Consider the following 26170-nt stretch of genomic DNA (forward strand, 5'->3'; position numbering starts at 1 on the left):
GTCCCATCTCTCACAAGTTGCTTGCCAGGCTGGCCCCCAGTCTGCAAAGGCAGGACTCCCCAGCAGGCAGGGTGGAGTCTGGGAGCAAAGGATGAGGTCATGCCTGGCTCTGGGCCTCAGAGGCGGGTGATGGGAGTGGTCTGGAGCAGGGGCTAAACTTAGAAGCCTGTGGGTGGCTTCCTTGCCACCTCCCACTGGGTTTCCTCCCCCTGGACCTGGGGGCTGGGTTCCTCTCTGGCGTGGAGGGGTAAGGCCCAGGGCAGGGTGATAGTCCCATCCTCCCCTCTGGGGACCGCTTGGGAGCTCAGGAAAGCCAGAGGGGCCAGGCTGAGGAGACAAGGAAGCTTTTGCATAGAACAAGATTTTTGTTTTCAGTTTTTCTTCCTCCCCCTTCCCCCAGTTGTTAGCAGCTTGATGTGTCATTCTCCCCAGCAGGGGAGGGGGTGGAATGGCGTGGATTGTAAACTCCCTCCCCCAGTCTTCCTGTCCTGCAGAGGGGCAGCTTGGCTGGGCTCTGGTTCAGGCTGGGTTCTGGTTCAGGGTCGGGTGGGTGGTTAAGGCTTGGCTGGTGTGAGAAGGCTGTCTCCTCTGTCTTCAGAGCTCATTCCTCCACTCTGGCTCTACTTGCAGGGACAGGCCATCTTCTCCCTCCTGCTCCTGGGGGAGGTAGTCGTGACATTGGGGCCCTAGAAAGAAAAAGAGGTGAGCCTGGCTTCCTTAGCTCCTCCCCTTGCGCTGTCCCCTACCTGGCCCCGCCATACCTGAGGTAGAGGGCCTGAGCTTGCTCAGGCCCTGGAGCAAGTTCTGTCCCTGCTGCAGGTCCAGTTTGGCAGGGAAGGGGCACCCAGTGTACCCCCCGTTTTCTTTACAGAACTCCAGGAATCTGTGGGGTACAGGGACATTCACACAGAGCTGTGCAGGCCTAGCCGAGGCGCGGCTTGGTCCTACTACACTGCCCTGTGCCTCTGGGCGAGCAGCTTATCTTCCGTGAGGCAACTTAAAGGGGGGGACTGAGGACCACCAGATGAACCCACTGAATAGACTTGAGGATTAACTGAGCCACAAGGAGGCGCTTATACAGCTGCACCTGCCCCAGGCTGGGGGTGGTGGCTCCTGAGAGGGATTACCGGGGTGCTAATGCTCACACTTTCCAGTCAGGGTCATGGCCCAGGAGGAGCGGGTTGCCCACCACGATGAGCAAAGCCTTGGCCCGGGTTACAGCCACGTTGAACCTCTGGAAGGAAGGAGTGCTAGGGTCAGAGGAGGGAAGGACCTGAAGGAAGGAAGTGCTTACACCGGCCACCAGCCCTCAAACCTTGGGGTTCTTAAGGAAACCGAGGTTGAAGTCCAGATCCAGCTGCACGAAGCTCTGGCTGCTCCGCACGGTGGAGATGAGGATGACGCTGCGTTCTTGGCCTTGGAACTCTTCCACGGACCCCACCTGGAGGGTGAGAGACAGGGCCTGCAACCTGGGGCTTGCAGGGGAAATCGAGGGCCACGCCCCCTCCTCAGGGAACCTGAGCTGAGCACCAAGGCGAGTGCAGAGACATCCTGGGCATTTGTCACAGTGGAGGGACTGAGCAGGAAAGAGAGCATGTGGATTGCCCTGAAAGCTGAAACCTGAAGGGGGAGTCCAGGTAAAGGGGTGTAGGCTAGAAAGGGTTCTCAGCCAAGAAACAGAGCTGTGAGGACTTGGTAACCCAGAGCAGTGGTTTTCAAACTTCCTGAAAAAACAATCGCTCAGTACTTATAGACAAACTGGAGGCCTTTAAACCTTCAAGCATCCACTCTGGCCACGTGCTAGATCACCTGAGGAGCCATAAAAAAATGGCCATGCCCTGGCTCTGTCCCCAGAGAGCCGTGCCAGCAGGCCAGGTGTGGCTCTGGCACCGGCTGCTAAAAGCTTTCCAGGTGATTCTTATCTGCAGCCAGGGGCAAGGACCGCCATCTGAAGAGTCAAGGTGCAGACTCACTCACAGGGTGGGAATGGTGAGTGGGGCACACCACCACGTGACAGGGCAGACAGGCTGGGAGTTGGGACTTTAACCTCAGGACAGAGGCCTCAGACAGCCTGCAGCTAAGAATCAAGAATCTGCTGGGGTGCTTCTTGGTCCCAGCCCAGGAGGACAAGCCAACAAGCTGGGATCTACAGGAGTGAGGGGCGGGGTGAGCCCTCTTGTGTCTCAGGCAGTTAGGGTGAGGCGCCTGGGGAGGTCTCTGGAAGCGGAGGGACGTTCGAGGGACGTTCGGGGAGGGTGAAACAGTGGTGAGTGTCACCTTCAAGTCTTTGATGTCATCCAGTCCCCGAAGCTCCTTGTCAAGTTTGGTGATGCAATGACGGATTTTTTCCACCTGGAAGATGGGGACAGGTGCCTTTCTTTCATGCTATTACCCCAGTGCAAGAGGGAGCCAGGCAGGAGGCCAGGGAGCTGGGGGGCAAAAGCTGTCATAGCTGACCACTCAGCTCTTCTGAGCTCAGCAGAGGCCCCAGCTCCTGGAATCTCCATCTAGTGGTCTGGCTATGGAGGAGGTATGGTCTAGTTGCCGGGGCGGGGGTGGGGAGAGAGGTGTCACACCCTCAACAGGAACTGAGGGCCTGACCTGCTTCCGATAAGGAGAGATGACGCCCACGCTTCGAGGGCTCAGGCGGGCTTTGCCCTTCTTGGAGGAGGGGGCCAGGAGCTGCTTCAGGTAGGAGGTCACTGTGGCAGCCTCTTCTGGGTTGAAGAAGGATGGACTGTTGCCCTCACGCTCGTCCTTGCCCATTACGCCGTGAAAGATGATGGGAAAGCCCTGGATAAGGGGTCAGGGGAAACCTTCAGCCAGACCCCCTGTGTCCCTTCTCTCCCAGCCCGACACCCACCCAGGGAATGTGGGATACCGGGCCAAGGGGACAAAGCCTGTGACTTTTGCTCAGACCCGCCTCCTACCTTGTACCTTCAGTAGAAGGGAAGCTAGGATACAGGGCAGCAACCCGAGCCCCTGCCCTGTTCAGCCTCACCTGTCGAGGCAAACCCTCCCAGCGGCAGAAGCGCTCTCGGTCCACAACGTCAGCACAGGCCTGCAGCTCTCCTTCATAATAGAGTCGGTTAGGAATATCCAGTATGGTGGGGTGGGACCTGGGGGGCAGGAGGAGGAAGATTACTTCCGCCCCACCCTTGGGGTCTCCCCACAGCATCCCCTTGCCGCCCACCCTCTGTGGACGGCAGACTCGCGGGACTGCAGTGTGCGGCTGGACACTTGTAATTGCATGAGAGGCAGAACCCAGCAGGGGTGCTAGTCAGAGAGCATCTGGTCCATGGATTTCACGGGCCAGTCAAATTTAAAAGGAAACCACAAGAAAGGGGGAACCCATCCTCAGGTTTCCATTTTGTCAAGGAAGGACAGTACAAAAACAATTTTCATCTACTACTGCCATGATTTGATGAAATCATGTGTTAAGCCTAAAAGAAAGAATAACACAACAGCTACCCCTGAGTGAACGCTCAGTGGGACTTACCCACTGAGAACTGAGAGCTCAGAAATTCATCTGAGCATTTTAGGTACATGAACTCCTCAACTAAATCAGGTACGGCTCTTTAATCTGAAAAACGATTAGGTTTATGAAAAGCCACACTGTCCGGATTTTCCTGATTTCCCCTCAGACTGCCCGGAGACCAGACAAATCCCCCAATACACGAATAAACAAACTGCTCTAGAGTGAAGCCACTTGAGAGGTCAGAGCCCGTGAGCAGCAGTGATGGGGCTAGAATGGAGGTCATGGGATACCCATGGCCCACCCCCAAGCTCTGAGCAGTGCCGGTAGGAGGGAGCCCCGGGCGGGGACTGCGCGGAGCAGGTGAAGGCGCAGACTGGCAGGCACGGTGAGGGGCAGGGTACCTGTAGTTGCGCAGCAGCTTGGTTATGAACTGGGGGTCATAGCCACTGGAGCCCTTCTTGTACAGGGTGTTGTAGGTCAGCAGCCGCTCCAGCAGGGAGTAGCCCAGCCCATGCTTCTGGGTCAGCGGGGAGCGCAGCACAGGCCCCAGCTGCCTAGGGTCTCCTGCCAGCACCAGCTGCCCTCCCGGATTGTCTGTTTCCTTGACTTCCATCAGCCCTGAGAGGCGGGGTGCCGTGGGGACAAAGTTAAGCAGTGGGACCGCCCCCAACCCCATGCAGCATTGTTTACATGCAGCCCGCCCTGAACCCCTCACCTGCTATGGCCACCAGACTCTCGGGCTCCATGGAGTGGCCAGCCTCGTCGATGAAGATGTGTGTGAAGTGATCGATGGGAAACTGAGCTGAGACCAGCCTGGGAAGCATCAAGCGGACCAGGGGTCACATCTGGCACCTGACCATCAAACCGAATGCCCACCCAGGCCAGCCTCTCGCCCCATTGCCAGGCACCGTTCTTCCCCAGCCCACTACCTCCTTCCTTAACACACACGATACACACACACACTTCCCACCTGCTGGCCGTGATGAGCGTGGTAATCAAGACTCGATATTCCTGTAGCTTTTTCTTGGCGGGAAACACATAATCCCCCTTCGTTGGATCCCAGTTACAGCAGGGCTGTGGGGTGCAAAGGGACGGGGGAAATCAGCCAACTCTGCCCGTCTTCACCCTCATGCTGGCTCTGGGTTTTCTAGGCCATTTTATTCAGCCCCTCACTTCCCACACAGGGAAACGGAAGGCCCAAGAGGGGTCCTGACCCACCCAAGCTCCCACAGCAAGTATCAGAATCCAGGTAACCTCATTTCCTGGCCCCAGCATCCACCCTGAGCCATACCTAGCACTTGCCGTCCCTCAGCCTGGCATACATCTCCAGGTACCTTGATGTCCTCGGGTACCATGCGGATGTCCCTGCTGGGGGCCAGGAGGCGGTAGATGGAGCTGGGCAGGTGGACCCGGAGCCGCTGACAGAGGAGGTCAGCCCCTGAGTTGGACGGAGCACAGGCCAGGATGTGGGCTTTGGGCAAGTGTTTCACCACCTGGAGTGGGGAGAAGCACGGTGTGGGAAGCAGCCTCTTTGGCTCCAGAGGGAGGGGACCTGATTGTGACTCATGTTGGCATGGGGTGGCATTTATGTCCCAGACCTGAAGGAAGCAGTGACCCAAAGGCCAAGTTCTGACCCCTTCCTCCCAACCTCCCGCCCCCACCAAGTTCAAGTCTGCACTTTACTGCTGGAAACCTAGTGTAGTAAATATTCAAGTGTATAATGGCCAAAAAGTGACTGGTGACTCCGAGTCATATGGAACCCACCCTGCCCAACAATGCTCAGCGGCCACACTGAGTCTTGATGCCAGCCAGGGGGTGATCAGGGAGCTGGAAGCACCCAGAATCTGAGAGCTGCTCGGTCCCTGGGGGACTTCAGTGTAGGCCCCGGGTCTCTGGTCAGGCCCCACCTGCTTGATGGCTTCCACCAGGGTGACAGTCTTGCCAGTGCCTGGAGGCCCAAAGATGATGTAGGGGGCTGGGCGGGTAGTGCCCATGACAATGTACTTCATGGCCTGCAGCTGCTCAGGGTTCGACTCCAGACTGCGGTCGTACAGCCTGGCAGAAGGGCCAGAAACAGGATGTCGGCAGGCGTCCCAGAGGCCTCCCCGATTCCATCCCCAATGCCCCACACTCCAAGTGGCCCCAGAGCACCCCTGCCCAGTCTCACTTGAGCTTCACATCTGAGGGCAGCAGCGGGACCCCACGGGAGGCCGTGGGAAAGAGCATGGGCCACAGCGGCCAGCGACCCGTGAGCTCCAGGGCGCGGTGCTGCACGCGCAGGGGCTGGCGGTTGAAGGTGAAGTTCACCTTGAAGGTCAGCCCATCCACAAAGCGGCTGAGGAGGCTTTGGGAAAGGAGGGGGGAAAGAGCTCTGGTTAGGGGCCAGGATGTTCTGCATCTATCCTGATTCCATCCCCACTTTTCAAAACAGCCATATGGAAACTGCCCGCCCCCCCATAAGGAGAAGCTGCTACTGAGGCATCTCAGGGCTACCCCTGAAGAAAAGCTCTGTCCTCGGGGTCCCACTCATTTCAGGGAAAAAAAACAGCTACTGCTCTGGCCTAAGAATTATCTATAGACCCTTCTAGCTTCTCAAGGGTCCCCCAATACCCACCTCGTGGAAAAGCTCAGCTTGACACGGTCCAATTCCACCTTATGGACAAAGCCCTTATAGGTGACAGGGTTTTCCTGATGGGTCTCAGAAGACAGAAGTGCAAACAGGTGGTCACCCCGCAGCACTGAGGGGCGACTCTCGGTCACCCCGGGAACCTGTGGGGGGTGGACACAGGGAAGCTTCTATCCCAGGGATGCCTACTAGAAGGCCCAACCGCCTGGCTCTCCAGACCTCCTCAGAGCCAAGGATAGGAGGTGGTGTTGTCCTTCTACCCCAAGACCCTTCCACTTGCCATGGCAGAAGTTTGGGGATGGGCAAGAAGACAAGTCTCCCCAAAATGCAGAGAGAGACTGAGCCCAGCAGTCCTTTTACCATTTCAGGACTTGAGAGCCAGATTCCCAGCCCATCCGTTTGCCCTCTCAGCCAGCTCAGAGCCTGCTCTGCCCTTGAAATCTTGCTCAAAACTCAGCTCCATGAGGCGCCTGGGTGGCTCAGTGGGTTAAAGTCTCTGCCTTTGGCTCGGGTCATGATCCCCGGGTCCTGGGACTGAGCCCCAAATTGGGCTCTCTGCTTGGCAGGGAGCCTGCTTCCTCCTCTCTCTGCCTGCCTCTCTGCCTACTTGTGATCTCTGTCCGTCAAATAAATAAAATCTAAAACAAACAAAACCTGCAACAACTCCTGTAGGAATCTTCCCTGATCATTCCAGCCCCCCTGCCTCTCAGCAGGTGTCCTCCTCAGCACCTGTGTGCAGCACCCAATGCTCATGTGTTACTCTGGGCTTATGTGTACAACGCTTGACATCTGAGAGTTGGACAGGGATATAAGAATCATCCAGCCCAGCTCTGTACTTTCTAGCTAAGGGAACTGAGGCCCAGAGACAGCAAGAGACTTGCCCAAGGCCACAAAGCTAGTGGTAGGCACGTGTGGATGAAAACCCAGTCCTGCCCTCCGCACTGCCCTGCTCTAACAAGACATCATCAGGGATACAGAACAATGCTCTCTCCTAAGCCTATGGACTGGCTGATGGAAGTCCACCCACCCCACACCAGCCCCGAGCCCCGACCTCCAGGGTAAGCAGCCTCGGGTTCTGGTCCGCGGGGTCCCACGTCATGGGCACCGACTCCAGGTCGTAGTGCCGGATGTCATGTTCCATCTGTAGCTCCTCTAGGTGCAGCAGGAGCCGGAGCTTCACCTCGTAGTTCCTCCACTGCAGGCCTGTCTCCAGCTGGGCCCTAGCAGTGCCGGGGGAGTGCGGCGCGGCACGGAGGTGAGAACAGGATGGGTCAGGCCACCCCCATGCCCAGGAGCGGCCGCCCTCTCCCGTCCAAGGCTCTGGGGCTCTGGGGCTCTGAGAGCACCAGGAATCAGAAGACTAGAAGGGCAGAGAAGCAGCTGGAAGCTCAGAAGCCTCGGCGCACAGAGCCCTGGCTCTACTCCTTACTCCTAATGCCCCTGCTCCCTAATTCAGACCTGCCTTGGCATCCACACCATGGATGCTATGGCCTGGAACATTCTCCCGCTAAGATGCTCCTGAGACGTACACCCTCGCCTCATTCAAATGTCGTTTTCTGCTCCAATATCACCTTTTCAAAAGAGGCCAGCACTAACTGCCCTTCACAAGACCGCACACACCATCCCTTTATCTGAAATTGTAGCGTCACTTGTGTTCTTTGGAGCACCTGGCACTACCTGAAACTGTCCAATAGATGCTCATTTCCCCCCACTGCCATGGGCAAGGCCCTCATCACCTTGAGCCTGGTTCATGCTGCGTGCTCAGTACAGAAATGAAGGAATGGCACACAGGAGGCTGGGGACAGAGCTGGGGGGCAGAGCGAAGAGACTGGAAGGCAGCACAAGGGGAGCAGAAGGGTGGCTCTTACTTTATCTCAGCGATCTCCTTTGGGGCAGTGAAGATACTTGTCCCCTGAAGAAGGATGGGGAGTAGCTGCCGGAGGCGAGGGGGTGGGTAGTACGTGCCCAGCGCCATACTCAGCTCCAGGTCATAGCCCTTAGCGCTGCAAATGGGGGGAAGCAGAGTGACCCCAAGTCCGAGATCTCGCCCCTTCAGAGTGGTGGAGACAGCCCCTTCCCAGAAGATGCAACCTTCTAGAAAACTGCAGCTGAAAGGGTCAGCAGCTTTTGCCCCAGGAGGCAGAACTTACTACCCCAGGAGGCTGCGTATCCCAAGGCTGGACCATTCGTTTTTGGGAAAGAACCATACTTGGAAACATTAAAGAAACACATATTGGTGCGGGGGTCGGCACCTAGATGGCTCAGTGGGTTAAACCTCTGCCTTTGGCCCAGGTAATGATCTCAGGGTCCTGGGATTGAACCCCGCATCGGGCTCTTTGCTCAGCAGGGAGCCTGCTTACCCCCCTCTCTCTGCCTGCCTCTCTGCCTGCTTGTGATCTCTCTCTGTCCAATAAATAAATAAGATCTTTAAAAATAAAAAGATAAAGAAAGGAAGAAGGAAAGAACGGGCACGGGTTCCTTTGCGGGTGAAGTGTTCTAAAACGGATCACGGTGTTAGTGGCCCGTATCTGTGAATATACTGAGAACCTCAATTGCGTACTTTACATGGGTGAATTGTACAGTATGTGAATTATCTCCACAAAGCTATAAAAGGGAGAGAGAGAGGTCTACCACAGGCTGCCTGACAATCCATCATGCGATCGAAAATGCTTAGCATTTTTTCAGGGTCACCTGCAACTTTCTCCCAAGACAGAAAAGGTCTCTGAGGCCTAGAGGAATTACAGACTCACTTGGGAAAGGGGCCCTGGCTCAGGCTCTGGGTTCTTCCCACGGGCCCCCACTGTCGGGCTGGGTACCGCAACCCGGACTGAGTTGGAGGGGAAGGCGTTACCGATCAGGTCTCTCTCCTTCCTCTATCCGGCTGGTCACTACAGGGTTTCCAGTTATCCGGGTCCGCTTGAAGGGAGTCGTGGGCTTCAACTGCGCAGCCAGGGGACTGTGGGCAACAGCGGCCAAGAATCGGGCGATGTAGAAGGTACCAGCTCCTTCTGAACCCGGCTCCCCAGGGCCCAGCAGCTCCCAGAGCACTGTGGCCGGGAAGTAGCCCACAAAACTGGTCTTGCAATGGACATGGAGCTCGTAGCACTCGCCTGGAGGAGGACAGCAGAGTGAGAGGGGACAGGGAAGGGACACTCCCCCAGGAGCCACAGCCCAGGGCAGGAAGCATCCCCTTCCCCTCACCCAAGGGACAACAAGTGTGTTTCCCGAGGCACCAACTCTTCCCAGGGCAAGCCCCTGTCTACCAAAGGCTTTTTCCTGTGGAAACCCACTCACCAGGGCCCAGCGGGCAGGGCAGCTCTTGTTCTCCATTGTAGAAGGCAAACTGGGGGGTCCGGCAGAGTGGGAAGAGGTGAGTGAGGGTGACAGGCTGAGTTCCTCCGTTCCGAAGCCTCAGGGTCAGCACCTCCTTGCGGTTCAAATCCAGGCGGATAAGGAGCTGCCCCTCTCGGGCTTCATGGGGCCCCTGGACTTCCACGTCCACCCCATGTTTCCCGTGAAGATACTCAGCCCTGGGGAGAGTGGGAGTTAAGGCGGGGCTGGGACAGGAAGGGCCTAGAACAGGGGAGGCTGGCAAAGAACCAGCTCAGCTCAGGAACCCCACTGCCTCCCCCCCAGTGGAGCTTGCTCCTTCCCCACCCTTCCCCCACTCCTTGAAGGAGGGCGCCTTACCCCAACCTGAGGCTACCAACTCTTCCCCCAGCCAGACGGATACCGCCCCCCACCCCCATACCCACACACCTGTCATAGAAAATCTTGGCTAGCAGTGACTTGTGCTGTTTGCTGATGTCTGACCCCAGCTTCACTCTCCTCTTTTCTGGGAACCACACGTTGGCCCAGCGGTCGAGTCTGAAGAACCTGACCCGAGTCTTGGTGACGTAGGCCAGATTCGCAATCTTCATTCCATACAGCATGGAGGAGAAGCCAGGGGCAGGGGTCCCAAAGCTGCCGGAAGCAGAGGAGACTGGGAAGTGAGGGAAGGCAGGGGAGCTTGGTGGGGAGGGCAGAAGGGGACGATGACTGCGGGTTGCTCTATGTGGGACACACCAGCACGGCTGTGGGACAGAACAGGACCCAGGGACAGAGACTCAAGGCTGGGGGGGGGGGGTGCATAGGAATTTTTAAAGTTCTCGGGGAATTCAGTAGGCTTCCCAAGACAAAATATGATTGTTTAAAACAGCAGGTTGTAGACAGTGCATTTCTGAGGAGGAAAGCCCAGTGCTGGGCTAGTAATTTGGAGGACTAAAGGCAGAGAAAGAAATGAAGATTTTTGGTGGGGGGGAGAGGGGAGGGGAACTATTTGGGACAGAAAAAAAGTTAGCAGCAACCCAGCGGAAAGAGCTGGGGCTAAGGGGAAGCCCACTGAGAGGATTCAGAGGGGTGGACCTGGGGTCCTGCCTGACGGTGGAGGAGGGGAGAGAGGGGTCAGAGAGCACAGATGTCCAGGGTGTGTGGGCAAGGTGGCTGATCAGACAGCAGTTTCCACCCGAAGTCAAAGGGTGCAGGTGGAACCCAAGCAGGAAGGGAAAGGATCCTTCTCCAGAGATCAAAGAGCTTGGTTTTGTGCCTAGAGAAGGTGAAGACAGGGAAAACTGGTCAGAAGGACAACAACTTCAAGGTTTAGTGCCTGGAATTCAGTTTAATCAACACTTACGGAGATCTTTATGTGCCAGACCCTGCGCTAGGCCCTGGGGGTTCAAGGAGGCGAAAGACCCAGGCCCGCCTCGAGGCGCCCAGCACAGACTGAACACATGGATTCCAGCATGCTGCCGGGGGCGGGGAGCAGGGGGGCGCAGCCAAGGAGGGATATGGAGCCAGGCTGTCGGCAAAGGCTTCCCTGGGGACAGGGGTCTGAACGGAGTCCTGAAGAACAAATGGGTGTTAACCAGGCACAAGAGCTCGGAGTGCGAAGTATGAGCCGAGGTGGAAGGCTATGTAAGGACAGATGCTGGGGGCCGCGGGGCGGCGTCAACCTCCCACTTGGCCCCAGGCTGGGTCACCTTGGCCTACTTCACTTCTCAGAGTCTTGCTTTCCTCCCCTGTGAAACAGGGATAAGGCCAAGTTCCGCGGCGGGGCTGCTACGAGACGGGCATTGCGGTGTCCGTCTAGCCAGGGCCTGGCACATAAGGAGATCTCTGTAAGGTGTGTACCAGTTAGCATTAGCATCACACACAGCCGGGGGGTACTACCGTGAGAAGGGCGGGGCGGGCGTGGTGGGAGGCAGCAGAGGTGGGCAGGACCAGGTCACGTGGGTTCGCCTGCCAGGCCGGGAAGCCTGGACTTCACCCTGAAGGCCCAGCAGCTCCCTTCCTCTCCTGGCAACCAGGAGCAGCGGGGGGCATCCCCACATGGGACATGTCCAAGATCTGGACCGCCGACCACCCTCCCTCAGTGTGTTCTAGGGAACGAAAGCAAATGCTCGTCCCTAGGAACCACGGTAAGCCCTACTTAACTGGCAAGGCTAACGCAGCATGGTCATCACTAGCGTGTAATGAGATCATTCGTGGTCTGGACCATTCCCTGGTGCCCCCTGCCTGTCACTCTGCCCCTCTCCCTTCTCACCCCAAGCAAATGAGAGTGATACTATTTGGGAAACTTTGAATCAGCTCTGATTTGTTTTAAAAAGATAGTCAATCATTTCCAAAACATAACAGAAAATGCTCAGTAAGCGGTACCTACTATTTATTAGTATTCGTATTAGTAGTAACAGTAGTACTAAGAGTAGCAGTGGTAGTAGGAGTAGTAACAACTTACTTGCAGCCCACCGCAGAGGCTACACTGTGGTTACAGAACCCCCGCGGGTGGTGGGTTTTAAGCAGGGGAGTGGCAAGGTCTTATGTGCATTTCAGATCACTCTGGCACCAGGACTGGTGGATTTGCTGGAGGATTTGCTGGAGGCAAGACTGAAGGCAGGGACACCAGTTAGAAAAAGGCCATTGCAACAGTCCAATTAAAAAGATGACAAGGGCCTGCACGAGGAAGTGGTAAGGACAGAAGAGGGGCTCTGCAGATCGGACAATGTATTTAGAAGGTGAAATGAGCAGAAGTTGGTGACTGACAGGAGTGGGGAATGGAAGCAGGGAAGAGGGAGCCATCCAGGATAGTACTCAAATCCATGCCTTGGTTTCCGGGAGCATTCCTGGGATAGAAGGGAAAGACAAGAGGAGGAGGAGGAGGACACTGGAGGGCTGACCATGACCTTTGGATATGGACACGCTCTCAGTTCGAGATTCCTGGGGTCCAGAGGCAGCTGGTTGCAGGAGTCGGAAACCGAGAACTCAGGCCAAAACCAAGCCTGAGCCCAGACTAACACTCAGGAGATCCTCAGCGGTCGTTCCAACCACGGACGTGTGTGGGATCTCCCCAGGGAGTGTGAGTCTTCTGAGAAGAGCCAAGACCAGGGGGACCCAAGGAGGAGGAGAAAACTCCATGAGAAAGGGAGGAGAATCAGCTGGAAGTCTACAGGCTCAAAGGCTGCCCAGAGGTCCAGTCACAAAGGGTCCGAAATCAGGAGGAGTCACAGCCATTCCCCAGAGCCCCTCGATAAGTACCCCAGATGGAGCACAGACTCAAATGCCAGGGGACGCCAGCTATGGGCATCTTCTATACCTGACCCTCTCAGGCACCTGTACACTCCCCTTTCTGAGCCATGGGTGGAATAAAGACTCACATGCCCCCTAACTCCACTTGAGGAAACAACAGTGCAGGTACCTAGAGATGCAGCAGGCTCTCAGCATAGTGCCAGGGAGCAAGCCGGGCTCCAAGGCGGCTGCGCAACCCCCAGATTGCAGCCCTGTCTCATAGTGGGGGCAGCTGCTTGCTGTCATCTTCGCACAGCTGTGGCCGGCAGGAAATGGAGGTCCAAGGCAGCCAGATCTTCTGGTTTTCAAGAGAAACCAGAATCTCAGCGCCTGGGTGGCTCAGTCGGTTGGGCATCCAACTCCCGTTTTGGCTCCGGTTATCATCTCCTGCTCTGGAGATGGAATCCCCGCATGTCAGGCTGCCTGCACAGCAGGCAGTCTGCTTCCCCTCTGTGCCCCCTCTCTCAAATAAATGAGTCTTGAAAAAAGAAAGGGAGAAGCCCAAATCAAAATTTGAATGTGCAGTCTCCTAGTTTTGGAAACTTGTGCATGGGCACAGGGCCAGGAGGAACTCAACTTTGCAAGTTTTGCAACTTCTGCCCGGGATACTACCCACTATATCTCAGTATTTCTCAAATTACTCCCCAGCCCTCTCACCACTCCCCAAATTCCCTTATCCCGGGGTCTAAGGCAACAGTCGGAACAAAAACATTTTTTTTTCCATCAGAAACTTAGTACATGCTTGTGGGGAAGAAAGTCCCTATTCTTGTACTCTTCACCTAGTCACCCAGATTTCTAGGAAGAAAGATGAACACATCCATCCAACACGACCAGATGAAAAGATGTTCCAAAGGCAGACCGAGACACCATTTGACTCCTGTTACACCGACAAAAGTGGAACATCATCAGAGCATGAGAAGCGGGCTCTCACATACTACTGGCAGAAAGGGGAAGTCCGACCACCTTTTGGGGAACAATCGGGAACGTCTCCAAACATGTGAAATACAGGTCTCCTTTAACCAAGGAACTGCATTCCTGGGAAGGTACCCCAGAGAAAGAAAAGTGCCTGTTTATAAGGATCTGATCTGGGACACTGGGGTGGCTAAGTCCTTGAGCGTCTGCCTTTGGTTCAGGTCATGATCCCAGGGTCCTGGGATGGAGCCCCGCATCTGGCTCCCTGCTCAGTGGGAAGCCCGCTTCTCTCTCTCCCACTCTCACTCCCTATGCTTGTGTTCCCTCTCTTGATGTGTCTGTCAAATAAATAATTTTTTAAAGTATTAAAGAAAAAAAAAAAAAAAGGATCTGATCTGACAATACTTAGCAGACGGCTGAATAAACTGCCAATGCCCACACATGGGAAGCCAGGCAGCGGTGAAAAAGAATCACACCCACCCAGATGCCTAAAATTTAAAAGGCCGACAACACCAAATGTGGGTGAGGATGCAGACACACCAGCACACTACACCAGCACACTCCTGCACTGTCTGCTGGAGTAGAGATTGGTGTAATCACTTTGGAAAAAGGCGCCGTTTCATGTCAAACTAAACATAGGATGCCATGTTCTTATTTTTAACAAAAGGAGTATTACATGTGCAATAAAAACTCCATTACTAAAACCCAGTATAGACCTCGCACTAGTATTTATCCAATAAGTACTTGCTGGGAGAAATGGGTGCAAGGATTAGCAAGTAAATTCAGACTACTTTTGTTTTGTTTTGTTTTTTGAAGATTTTATTTATTTATTTGACAGACAGAGTGAGAGAGGCAACACAAGCAGGGGGAATTGGAAAGGGAGAAGAAGCAGACTTCCCGCTGAGCAGAGTCCGATGTGGGGCTCGATCCCAGGATCCTGGGATCGTGACCTGAGCTGAAGGAAGACACTTAACCTCAGAGCCAGCCAGGTGCCCCCAAACTATGCTTTTATGGACAAAACAGATCACACTGTGAGCACTGAACCATAGGCTGGCACCAGAGCGCTGCTGGGCAGGAGCCTGGAGTGTTACATGTCAGGTGGGACACATGGTCCAGACTTGGACATATATATAATTATATAATATTACATACCATTATAAATGTGATAAGTATATAATTTACATACTCCTTTACATATGCTGTCCAAACTTGAACACACATATAATATATAAATCTACTAGGGCGCCTGGGTGGCTCAGTGGGTTAAAGCCTCAGCCTTCGGCTTAGGTCATGATCTCAGGATCCGGGGATTGAGCCCCGCATCGGGCTCTCTGCTTGGCAGGGAGCCTGCTCCTCCTCTCTCTCTGCCTGCCTCTCTGCCTACTTGTGATCTCTGTCAAACAAATAAACAAAATCTTAAAAAAAACACTACTAAGTTCACATATAAATAAATATATATAAACGGAGGCAGGGAGTAGAAAGGAAGTGAAATAAAATGCATGAAGACCAAGCCCCAGTCACTCTACTTTTAGATGACTACGTACATTTGAAATTATTGTTATAAGCCAAAAGAGTAAATTATGTCTGACTTAAGCGATAAGACCTATTTATCAGTAACTTTCAGGAAGTTGAGAAATGGGCTCAGGAAACTGGCAGGAAGTAGGGAAGGCTGAGCAGCCAGACCCTAGACAAGGTCACAACGGAGGATGAGTCCGGGAAGCTTTGCTGCCAACCACCAAAAAAGAGGTCAAGCAGCTTGCCTAAGATTTAAAAACAACAATCCAGCCAAGTCTCCCAGGTATATCCCCAAGTGAAATGTACAACAATGTTCACAGCAATTTTATTCAACATGGCCCTAAACCCACAGCAGGGTCCACGAACAGAAGAGAGGAACAAACCGTGATTTGTATTCAGACGCAGTATAGTACTCAGTGATAAAAAGAAGCTGGCGATGAACACAGCACAGATGAATCTCAAAAACATGGCGCTGAGGGGAGCCAGGCTGGCTCAGCTGATAGAGCTCACCACTCTTTAGCTTGAGGTCATGAGTTCGCACCCCATGGATGGGGTAGAGTTTACTTAAACAAAACATTATGCTGAGTGAAAGGTGGCTTTCACAGGTGTCCATACCTGGGGTGCCTCCTCGTTTCTGCTCAGGTCAGGATCTCAGGGTTCTGAGATGGGGGCGTGCTCCGCGGGCTCAGTGGGAAGTCCGCTGGGGATTCTCTCTCTCCCTCTGCCCCCCTTCTCAGATAAATCAATCTTTAAAAACAAACAAAACAAAACAATCCCCCCCACAAAGTGTATACCTCTTGATTCCATTAAATGAAGTTCCAGAGAAGCACAACCTCAAAAAAAAAAACCAAGAGTGGTTTCCTCTGGGTGGGTAAGGGTGAGGACCCACCAGGAAAGATGGGGGAAACTTTGGGGGTGATGTCATATTCTATGTCCTGACAGAAACCACACACGATATATGATTTGTTAAAACTCACAGAATGGTGCAATTAAAATGCAGTCTGTAAGTTTCACTTAAATTTTGAACTCTTACAGTTAATAATCATCATGCTGAAGTCTTTGGGGTGAGGGGCACTGAAGTCTGTAACTTACATAGAAATATACTGAAAACACTAAGATGGACTGATGGGCAAGTGTGCAAAATACTAATTAAGAAATCTAGGTGAGGGTATCCGTGTGTTTGTTGTACAGTCATTTCAACTTTTCTTTATGTTTGAAGTTTGTCATTAATAAAATGTTGAGGAGGAGCGTCTGGGTGGCTCAGTTGTTAAGCACCTGCCTTCGGCTCAGGTCATGATCCCAGGGTCCTGGGATTGGGTCCCACATCAGGCTCCCTGCTTATTTTTAAAAAATAAAATAAAATAAAAATTAAATTATATTAAATGTTGGGGAAAAAATTCCAATTATGTATTAGAGGTCTACACTAGATGATCAGGAAGGATTTCTGTGATGTATTGTTGAGTAAGAAAAGCAGAATATGGAAAATGCATGCACCATGATCCTTTTTATTTATTTGTCTGTTTACTTTTTGAAGATTTTATTTACTTGACAGAGACAGATGCAATGAGAGGCACAACACAAGAGAGAATGTTAGAGCAGAGGGGAGAGGGAGAAGAGGCTGAGGAGGGAGCCAGAGGCGGGGCTTGATCCAGGACCCTGGGATCATGACCTGAGCGCAAGGTAGCTGCTTAATGACTGAGCCTCCCAGGTGCCCCAGCATCACCCTTTTTAAATAAAACAACCCAAAGAACACCCAGGTTGATAACATGAGTTTTCTGAGCATGGGACAGAAAGTGGAAATGGGAGGTGGGATGCTGATGTGGGGCGGGACCCACAATAAACAAGGACATATTATGATGATGGGGGGGGTGCAAACCGACAGAGGTGTGATGTAAGTTTGGGTTCATAAAGAGATAAATGATGGGGTGGACACCCAAAGGATCAAAAACTTCTGAACATTAAGCATTAAGGGCCCTCTCTCCCAAATACCAATTAAACTGTTTGATGTGTAATTTTTCTATATGTACTTTTTTATATAGACTTAAAAAAAAAAGATTTTATTTATTTATTTGACAGAGAAAGCTCATGCACAAGCACTGAGAGCAGCAGGCAGGGAGCCGGATGTGGGACCAGGCACCCCTAGTAGGCTCCACACCCAACGCTGGGTTTGAACTCACCATCCTGAGATCAACATCTGAGCTCAGGGGCGCCTGCATGGTCCACTGGGTTAAGCATCTGCCTTCAACTCAGGTTATGATCCCAGGCCCTAGAATGGAGCCCCCAAATCAGGCTCCCCACTCAGCAGAGAGCCTGCTTCTCCTCTATGTCTCCATCTGCTAATGCTCTCTGGCCTTCTCTCAAGTAAGTAAAATCTTTAAAAAAACAAAAAAACAAAACAAAAAAAACGACCTGAGATCAAGATTTGGACACTCCACCAACTGAGTCACTCAGGTATCCCACAGACTTTTTTTTTTTTTTTAAAGATTTTATTTATTTATTTGACAGACAGAGACACAAGTAGGCAGAGAGGCAGGCAGAGAAAGAGAAAGAGAGAGGAGGAAGCAGGCTCCCTGCAGAGCAGAGGACTCGATCCCAGGACCCCTGGGATCATGACCTGAGCCAAAGGCAGAGGCTTTAACCCACTGAGCCACCCAGTCGCCCCTCCCAAAGACTTTTTAAGCACACAAGTTTTTCCTGTGTGCTGCACACATTCTCCTACAACCGACTTCTTTCACCACCACGAACGGACATCCTTCTGGGACATTCTACCAAGCTGCCTCGTTCATCCGAATGGCTGCTAAGAACAGCACGGTATGAATGTGGGTGGTGTGTTTCACTATTTGTCCAGTAATAGACAGCTAGGCACCTACAATTCCTGACTATTTCAAATGTTTTAACAACCATCCATGCACAAAAACTCTTGTAGGAAGTTTATGGGACAAATGCCTTCAAAGTAGGTCTTCTGGGTCAAACAGACTCTTCACACCTTCAGAAAGTTCTGTCACATTGTCCTCTGAACGGGTTGTATAAACATAATATTACCACCAACAAGTATTTGGGAATACCCTTTTCCCACGCCCTAACATCAGAAATCTTCAATCTTCTCAACTTTTGACAATCTGATAAACAAAAAAAAAGTATCTTGCTTAAATCTGCATTTCCCCAGATCACTGACACAGTCGACTACCTTTCCTTCCGTTGCTTAGTCATTTGTGTTTCCTCCCCTAAACCAACAGGAGTTACTACCAAACACAAATATGACATGCCCCTCCCCCCATGACTCCGCCATCTACAAGATGGTGTCAAATCTTTTAAGGCGGCGTACTTGGATCCTCTTCAGAACAAGGACACTGCACACACAAAACATCAACAACAGGAAACATTTACTGAACACTCCTGTTTGCCGTCTGAAGTCCCTGCGCGCATTATCTCATTTAATCCTCACAACCAAGTACCGACTATTATCACCCCATTTTAGAGAAGAAAATACTGACAGGTTCTCCTGTCAACCCTCCTCCACCGTACCTCGGCCATTCCCAACTATTTGGATCATTCTCCAGACTTCCCTGTCCCCATGGGCATCCTCAATCTGTAATGCCCTGCCCTTGGCCCCTGTCATTTGTTTGGTGAGCAATAATAAATCTTTTTAGATGCGGCGCAGGAAAAAGTAGCTAGAGGAATGGCATTTCAGAACAAAATATCAAAACTGGCAGCGATCTTAAAGGGACATCTAGTTCTGTGTTTTTACCAACTGTGAGTTGCAACTCTCATTAGTGGGTCAAGACCAGGATTTTTATAAAACTGAAGTAGAAAAGGACAAGAAAATAAAAATCAGAGGGCACAGGGAGTGAGGCTCTTGAACTGTTTCAAGGACACACACTGTCCTGTGAAAGCGGAGTACCCCAGGCTCCAAAGTAAAATATATTCTTTCCTGCCCATACAGGTCTAACTACCCAGCTATTCTCTATGCAGGAAGCCAGAGGGATTTTTCTAAAACCGTGAATCCGTCAACTCCTACTTTGAAACTTTCTGTGCTTTCCTATTTCTGTTAGGATTAAAAGTAAGCAAACAAACAAGGCCTCTCTGGCAGCTGGCAAGGTCCTGCCCCATGGAGCCCCTGCCTCGCTCTGGCCTCCGGTCACGGTTACTGAGTTCACTCTAAGGTCGTGAGGGTGCTACTCCCTCGGGGTCTGGAATGCTGTCCCCTTCCCCCTTGGCGTCCGGGAACTCCTGTTTATCTTCTGAGATTAGGTTCCAACATCACTTTCTCGGAGAAACCTCTCATTCCTAGACCAGGTCAGGTCTCCCGAGTTCCATAACTACCATCACGTCCTGGACCTTTTGTTCCAAATACTTATCATGACCATAATTAAATAAGGACGTTTCACGGCCGCCGCCTTCCTTAGGTTCGTTCTGTGCATCTAACAGCGCATCTACAGCCACTTGCACAGTTTTGCTTTGCTCACAGGAGGTATCCAGCCAAGATTTGTTGAAAAAAGAAAAAGGATGAGTCTCCTGCCCAAGGCGAGAGCACTCTTCTCTGGAAACTTCTCTTGACACCCCCCCACTCCTCATTACAGCCATCACTGGAGTAATGACAGCTACCACTTCCAGAGCCCACGTAACAGGCTATGCAAGGTAAAGGCTTTACCTAGGATAGCTCATTCTGGCCTCGCCCAAGCCAGAGAGGACGACATACATTTTTTAATGCACGTTCACGGGAAAATTTAGATAGTTGTTCAAAATCCAGTGCTAAACTCATAAGTGGCCCAGGAAGGATTTGAACTCCAGCTATCCATCTCAACTATTCCAGCCCCTGAAGTATTCTATGACGTTTGTCTCCACATCTGCCAAGGTCCCCCGCCCACCAGACTAGATCAGAGGCAGAACCAAGGCAGAGTCTCATTAAACCTATCTGCTAAATAATGAACGATGGGGGAAAAGCAGAAAGTTGGCTGCAGAGCATCACAACATCCTGAAATAACCCAGCTGGATGGGATGCACCCCTCCCAGCATAGGAAATCTCCCCCAGACCTCCTGATAGGGGGTGACTGGCTTTGGTTCTCCGGCAGCCCACCCTCTCGAAGATCAACTCTAGATCCACTTGACTTACTAATTCAATGACATCCTGACAGGACTTACAGAGGGTCTACTCCCTACCTGGTTCTAGGCTGGGGTCAGAGAAAGGTGTCAATGTGACAAAAAGCCTGTGACAGTGTGGTTGGGGAGCCGGCCACAGACCAGCTCCAACACAACACAAGCGTACCGGGCTATGTAACCTGGCTGTGAAGAATGAGCTCACAGAGCAGCAGTGAATTCCCACTGGGAGGAAGAGGGCTGATGTCACAGCATTCCAGCCTGGGTTTAAAGGATGCGCTAATAAAGAGCTCTCTAATCTTAACAAATCTCCAGCCAGCAGGCGTGGGGAGGTAGGGGGGCATGTTGAATGAACCTAGTTCTGCCTTCTGGAGGGGCAGGGAAGTATAAACCTCTCCACCAAGACTGTCTTCAAAATTCAACGATTACTACCTTGTTCTCTCCAGTGTCTCTTTTTAAGGCACACATTTCTCCAGTTTTTAAGTATCTTTACACCCAACAGGAAGCTTGAACTCATGACCGTGAAATCAAGAGTGGCATGCTCTACCAACTTGCTAGCCAGGTGCCCCTCTTCCATTTTTTTTCTAAAAACTAGGTCTCATGACAGAATATGAATAAACACAGACTCTTTTTCTCCTCCCCCTCCGAGAATTAAGACTACCACTGGCCTTCAAATCCAAGGCCAAAGCCAAGGTCAATGTCACCTTCTCCAGCAAATTCCCATACAGAGGAATGGAACCTATTTGCATAAGAAGACACAAATTTCCCTAATAATGACAGGGGAGTGGTACCTTATTGGCATACAAAACAAATGCATATAGTAAAATTACTTATGAAACCCCTTATATTCACCCACAGTGCGCATTACTTCTGGTTTTCCATATATGCCGTCAGACAGAGCGTGCGTTTTCCCAGGACTGGAACACACTGCCTAGCTTTGGTTCAGAGCTGATAAGACTCTCTCCTAGACCCAATTTTAGTTAGGTTCCTCTGAACCTCTTCTCCATTAGGCCTCAACCTTGTCCCCCACCCCTTAATGTGTCCTCTTAGTAATCTCCCATCCACTGACCCCCTGCTGCTGGCTATCAATTCCCAGCTGTCTTTGCTGGGTTGGGAGTAGAGCTCGATTTCCCATACAATACCCCTAAAATAAAGCTTAAATAAAGCCTTCTCCACTGGTCTACCAAGCATCCAAAATAATACATTAACAAAGCCAGAAGAAATAGTTGACTTGTGTTCAGGGCCACAAGGTACTTGTATTTCATGAAAACAGGTGAATTCAGAGATGTTAAGTGCCGATGTCTCGATAGTCACTGCTCTTTCCTTCCTTCTCTTCAGCAGGTTTCTTTTCTCTATCATATTTCTCTCCTTATTTGACCACTTATGATGGTATACGGTATGCACGCATACGCCATGCCTATTACAGCCTCGTGCATTATTCCTCTCTGTCCCCCACAGTGCCCAGCACAGGCTGAGAGCATAAACAGGTCTTAATCGCTGCCCCTTCCTCAGATGTTGCTCGAGCCTGTTAGTCCCTCTTAAAACGTGACACTCATTACTAAAAACAAACCAAACCCAGATATGATCTGGTCAATATGGAGAGTCACTACGTCCTCCCCCAACCCCAAACCACATTTCTATTAACACAGTCTAACACTTCTTTGACTCTTTCAGCAGCCACACCGACCTTCTGGTCTGTTAAAACCCAGAGCCTTTTTCAGGAGGTCGGTTATGAAGCCGACATCCCCGCCGTCCTGTAGTTATTTGTGTAAGTCTTCACATTTATCCCTGTTAAATCGTGTCGTGGTTTTTCGGCCCAAGGCTGCAGCCTGTTGATAGGTGTTTGGGAAGCACAATTCGGTGGTTTGCCAGAGAGAAGTGTCTGATTTTCACTTAGATGCTAAAAGGAAAAGGGGACCAAACAGCCTGCAGCCACAGGGTGAGAAGGGCCTCCAGGAGGCTGGCCCTGGGTCTCCATGGAGAAGCCACAGGTGCTAATGGAGATTTGGTACGCACGTAGTTTGCGCCCTTATCTTCTTTGCGGAGCTGCCCAAGATTCTCCCTCCGAACCCGGGTCTCCTCTGCTCCCCGGGATAGCGGACCCCCTCCGCAGCAGCCCCTCGGCAGCGGGGCGGGGGTCCCCGCAGAGCCCGCGCCAGAGCCGGCCGCCAGCGGCAGGCAGCTCCCTCCCGCGGTCCCGCGATGCCTGGGTCCCCCACTCCCTGTCGAGCTCCCCTCCCCCCACGCCGAGCGCACCCCCCACCCCCGCGAGCGGCGCGTGAGCGCGGGACCCCGCTCCCCGCCCGGGGCCCGGGCCGCCGGGGGGCGCGGGCTGCGCGGGAGGCTCTGCGCGGGGACCGGGTGCAGGGGCCCGGCCGGGAAGAGCGGGCGGGCTTCGGGCGGCGCTGGCGGGGCGTGGGCACGGCGCGGGAGGGGAGGTCTGCGCCGCCCCGGGACCGGCTTGCGCCACTGGGGGAGCTGCGTCCCTCCGCGCCCCGGGGCGGGAAGGGTGGCCCCGCGGAGGGGGGTCGTGGCGGCGAGCTGGGCCCGCGAATCTGCGCCGGGGAGTGGGCCGGCCCGTACCTGATCTTGAAATCCCAGTTATAAACGGTCCGCAGCCGCTCGCGATCTGTCTCCATGTCCAGTCCCCGATCGACTAGGAAACTCTCGAAGCACTGGCCCGTCTCCCGGAGCTGCCGGCAGCTGAACTTACTGGGCATCGCGGCGGCGGCTGCGGCCCAGGCAGGAGGGTCCGTGGAAATGAAACTGAAAGTCGCCGCCGCGGATGTAAGTTGGCGGCCCTGGGATGCGGGTGCAACAGGGGGAAGCCCCCTAACTCTGACCCCTGGTCCTGCAAGCTCCCTTCGCCCCACCAGGATTCCCTCCTCTGTTCTTTTCCTACCTGAGCCTTCCCTTCGGTCTCTCCGTCCTATCCCCTCCCCCTCCTCCCATTAACTCTTTCCTAAGGAGTCTGACCCCTCCCTCAGGGCCCTCCCCTTACCCCAAGCTCCCTCCCCTGGCTTCTGGCCAGAATCCGAACGTGGCTACCGCCTGGGGCCCCCTGAGCCGCCCGGGAGGACTTCCGAGCCGCAGCTAGGGCTACTCCCACGCCCACCCCCTGGGGCCTCGGGACTTATTGAAAAGCAGGAGAGCAAAGGGCAGGGACTGGGACCTGGGTTGGCTGCGACTGGACTAGGGCAGCTCATCCAGCACCTCCCCCAGACTGCAAGGGACAGAAACCAGCGCGGAAGCGAGCGGCACGCCCCCCTCCCCCATTCACCCCTCTCGGGCTTTTCAGACGCAGGGAGGAAGGCATAAGAGCCAGATAAGTTCGAGGGAAAGAACCAAGTGTTTCTGAGATAAAGGTGTGTACGTGTGGGAGGGAGGAACAAGGGGCTCCGCCGGCGCGAAGAGTCATTACTTTTCTCAGCCACACAGGTTTCGTTTTAGAGTAAAGGCTGATGATCTCTGCCCTTGAGCTACGTATTTGGGCACTTAATTGCATTCCAGTCTGTGTTGCTCTTAATTGTTACGAGTATATAAGCAAGGGTTGCCCCAGTCATCAAAATCTCAGCCTGAGAGCGAGAAGCTCTTCTGCTAGGCAGTAACTGGTTAATTGTTACAGCATCAGTACCAGGAAGAGAAGTAAAAGAGCAGCGCTCTTCAGAAGACAAGACTATTAAGACAAACTAAGAGGGGTGGGGCTCCCACAATAAACATAAAATGAACCTCTGCATCTATTTATGCTCCCTAATAACACACACACACACACACACACACACATACTGAAAATGGGGCAAAGATAATAAAAGTTATATAAAAATTTTCTTTAAACAAATATACCAGAGTTCCAAATATATCAAAGGTAGTGTTGTTCTCCGAGTAATTCCCCGTAGGCCACACGTTCAGTCTAACCTAGTGCGAGGAACGTCCAGAACCCAGGTCAGGCTCCAGCTGGGCTACTCTTGTGCCTTCTCCCAGGCCAACAACCAACTAAAGCCAGGAATAACAGATTTTAGCAACAGGAAATGCAAAGTCAGTGTGAACCAAAGCTAATGGCAAGGGGAAAACAGCGCAGGGGAAGTTCTGTATTAGAATTTACGTCTTAGTTGATTATGCAAAGTAGAGGAAAACAGAAAAAGAGCCAATTTTACCCTTTTCTCTCCACAATTACCTGCTGAGGTGTGAGAGTAGGAAAGAGGAACCCCTTAAAATCGCCTTACCATTTCAAAAAAGTACCGTTCACCACACCCATACTGAATGGCCCCATTCTGATAAGCGTATCTGTCTCCATTACTTTTGGATACCTTCCCTGGTTAGGCCCATCTCCTAGTTGTTGTCAAAACATGCAAACAGCTATAGGACTGTACCAACTTGAGTAAAAATGTGATGTGATGTGGCTGTGGTTACAATAAAACCTCTCTAAACCAGTTTCATTTTGAAAAGTACACTTCCGGGTGCCTGGGTGGCTCAGTGGGTTAAGCCACTGCCTTTGGCTCGGGTCATGATCTCAGGGTCCTGGGATCAAGTCCCAGCATGAGGCTTTCTGCTCAGCAGGGAGGTTGCTTCCTCCTCTCTCTCTGCCTGCCTCTCTGCCTACTTGTGATCTCTCTCTGTCAAATAAATAAAATCTTAAAAAAAAAAAAAAGAAAAGAACACTTCCCGTGTTGTAATGATTTTCACACCTGTCTAGAGGTCTAGAATGGTCTTCCTTCCTACCTTTCACATCCAGCTTAGGCCTCACTTCTCGAAACCTTCCCCAAATCCATCTGCACTTGTGAGAGTCAAAAGTGGTTGATTTTTGTATGGGTCCAAACAACACTGAAGGGAATCTGAAAGTTAACCATGGCTGGCGACACAATAAACCCATAATAGCCTCCCAAGAGAGCTACTTTGGAGACTATTTAAAGCTCTGTATTTTCTTCATTACTTCATAGTTACTTGGGTTCTATGATTCATTATTTCAGTGTACTCCCAGTTCAGGTATTCCAACCAGACTGCAGTCCTTAAGGCAACTCGAAGTCAACACTTCAACGGAATGCTAACATTGGTGAGGCTGTGGCAGGTACAGCTGATCCTTGTTATTTGCAGATTGTGTCTTTTCCAAGTTCACCACTCCCTTAAGTGTCTTCGAAACCACCAAATTCGTACTTGTGGTACCTTTGTAGTCATTTGTGGACATATGCAGAGCGGCAAAACAAATTCAAGTTGTCTAGTATAGGTGGTCCTAGCTGAAATGGAACAAGGTAATGTTCTGCCTTCTTGTTTCAGCTCCTTTTATAAACAAATGTCCTTTTCATGGTCTATTTTGTGGTGTCATTTCTTGCCTTTGCATTTGTCCTTTTCGTTGATTTCTCTGCTTAAAATAGTCCCCACGCCTGTGTAGTGGGGCAGTGCTGTCTCATGTTCCTAAGCACAATGCTGCAATAGGTCTTACAGAGAAAATTCCCTTTAGGTAAGCTTTGTCAGGCAGGAGGTATAGTGCTGTTGACTGGGAGTTCAATGTTAATGAATAAACAATGTATATTAAATGATTTAAATAGAAACACATATAAAACAAGATCATGTATTGATCTGTTGACCAAAATGTTGTGGCCAAAAGTTCTCAGTAACATCACCCCGTATTCCCCTAAGAGGAGTGTTAAGTATTTGCAAACTTAGTGTTTTCGAACAACCTTACACTTACTGTGAATAAGGAGGATCAGTAGTACGTTCTTATGTTTAATAGTGCTCTTTGATACATTGGATTTGAAGAGGTATGAGATCGGTTTCTATCCTCAGCTAATATCTACCGTCTTTTTATACATTCTCTGTTCAAGGGAGAATCTTAGCTAGCTCAACTTATCTTATGGGACCATCCAGTTTTGTTCTGTTTTTACCAATCCTCCTTTTTCTTTGCTCTTCCAAGCAATAGGCAGCTTTGCAGTTCTGTATAAAATCAT

The 26170-nt window shown here is 51.9% G+C and overlaps 1 protein-coding gene across 22 annotated transcripts; it reads right to left on the reverse strand.

The window, feature by feature from the left end:
- Positions 1–345: 345 nt before the first annotated feature.
- On the reverse strand, positions 346–24876 carry MOV10 (Mov10 RNA helicase). 22 transcript variants are annotated; one of them, XM_082685049.1, is made up of 22 exons: positions 24072–24876; positions 22812–22994; positions 11878–12026; positions 9864–10067; positions 9399–9634; positions 8956–9214; positions 7973–8107; positions 7156–7324; positions 6093–6247; positions 5646–5822; positions 5386–5533; positions 4813–4971; positions 4449–4552; positions 4194–4291; positions 3880–4096; positions 3002–3119; positions 2602–2793; positions 2278–2352; positions 1316–1441; positions 1146–1234; positions 762–883; positions 346–686 (listed from the first exon to the last, which is right to left on the reverse strand). In XM_082685049.1, the coding sequence occupies exons 4-22, from the start codon at positions 10034–10036 to the stop codon at positions 595–597; spliced, it is 2844 nt and encodes a 947-aa protein (XP_082541175.1). In that variant the 5' UTR covers positions 10037–10067; positions 11878–12026; positions 22812–22994; positions 24072–24876; the 3' UTR covers positions 346–594. The 22 variants fall into 22 exon arrangements, with proteins under 22 accessions (XP_082541175.1, XP_082541176.1, XP_082541174.1 ...); XM_082685050.1 differs by lacking the exon at positions 24072–24876 and adding an exon at positions 23401–23448; XM_082685048.1 differs by lacking the exon at positions 24072–24876 and adding an exon at positions 23401–23448 and having other exon boundaries at positions 9864–10689.
- Positions 24877–26170: the final 1294 nt, after the last annotated feature.

This window comes from Mustela nivalis (genome assembly GCF_964662115.1).
Source record: "Mustela nivalis genome assembly, chromosome: 10".
NCBI classification, from domain to species: domain Eukaryota; kingdom Metazoa; phylum Chordata; class Mammalia; order Carnivora; family Mustelidae; genus Mustela; species Mustela nivalis.

What these genes read in the sequence shown, in the direction of transcription:
- MOV10 (XM_082685044.1), bottom strand. Translation starts at nt 23,180, where the DNA reads ATGGGAGGAGGGGGAGGGGATAGGACGGAGAGACCGAAGGGAAGGCTC. An exon ending in GTTTCCTTAAGAACCCCAAG is followed by an intron (nt 1,235 to 1,315) that starts GTTTGAGGGCTG and finishes CCTTCCTTCCAG; the next exon opens with AGGTTCAACGTGGCTGTAAC. An exon ending in CATGACCCTGACTGGAAAGT is followed by an intron (nt 884 to 1,145) that starts GTGAGCATTAGC and finishes TGTACCCCACAG; the next exon opens with ATTCCTGGAGTTCTGTAAAG.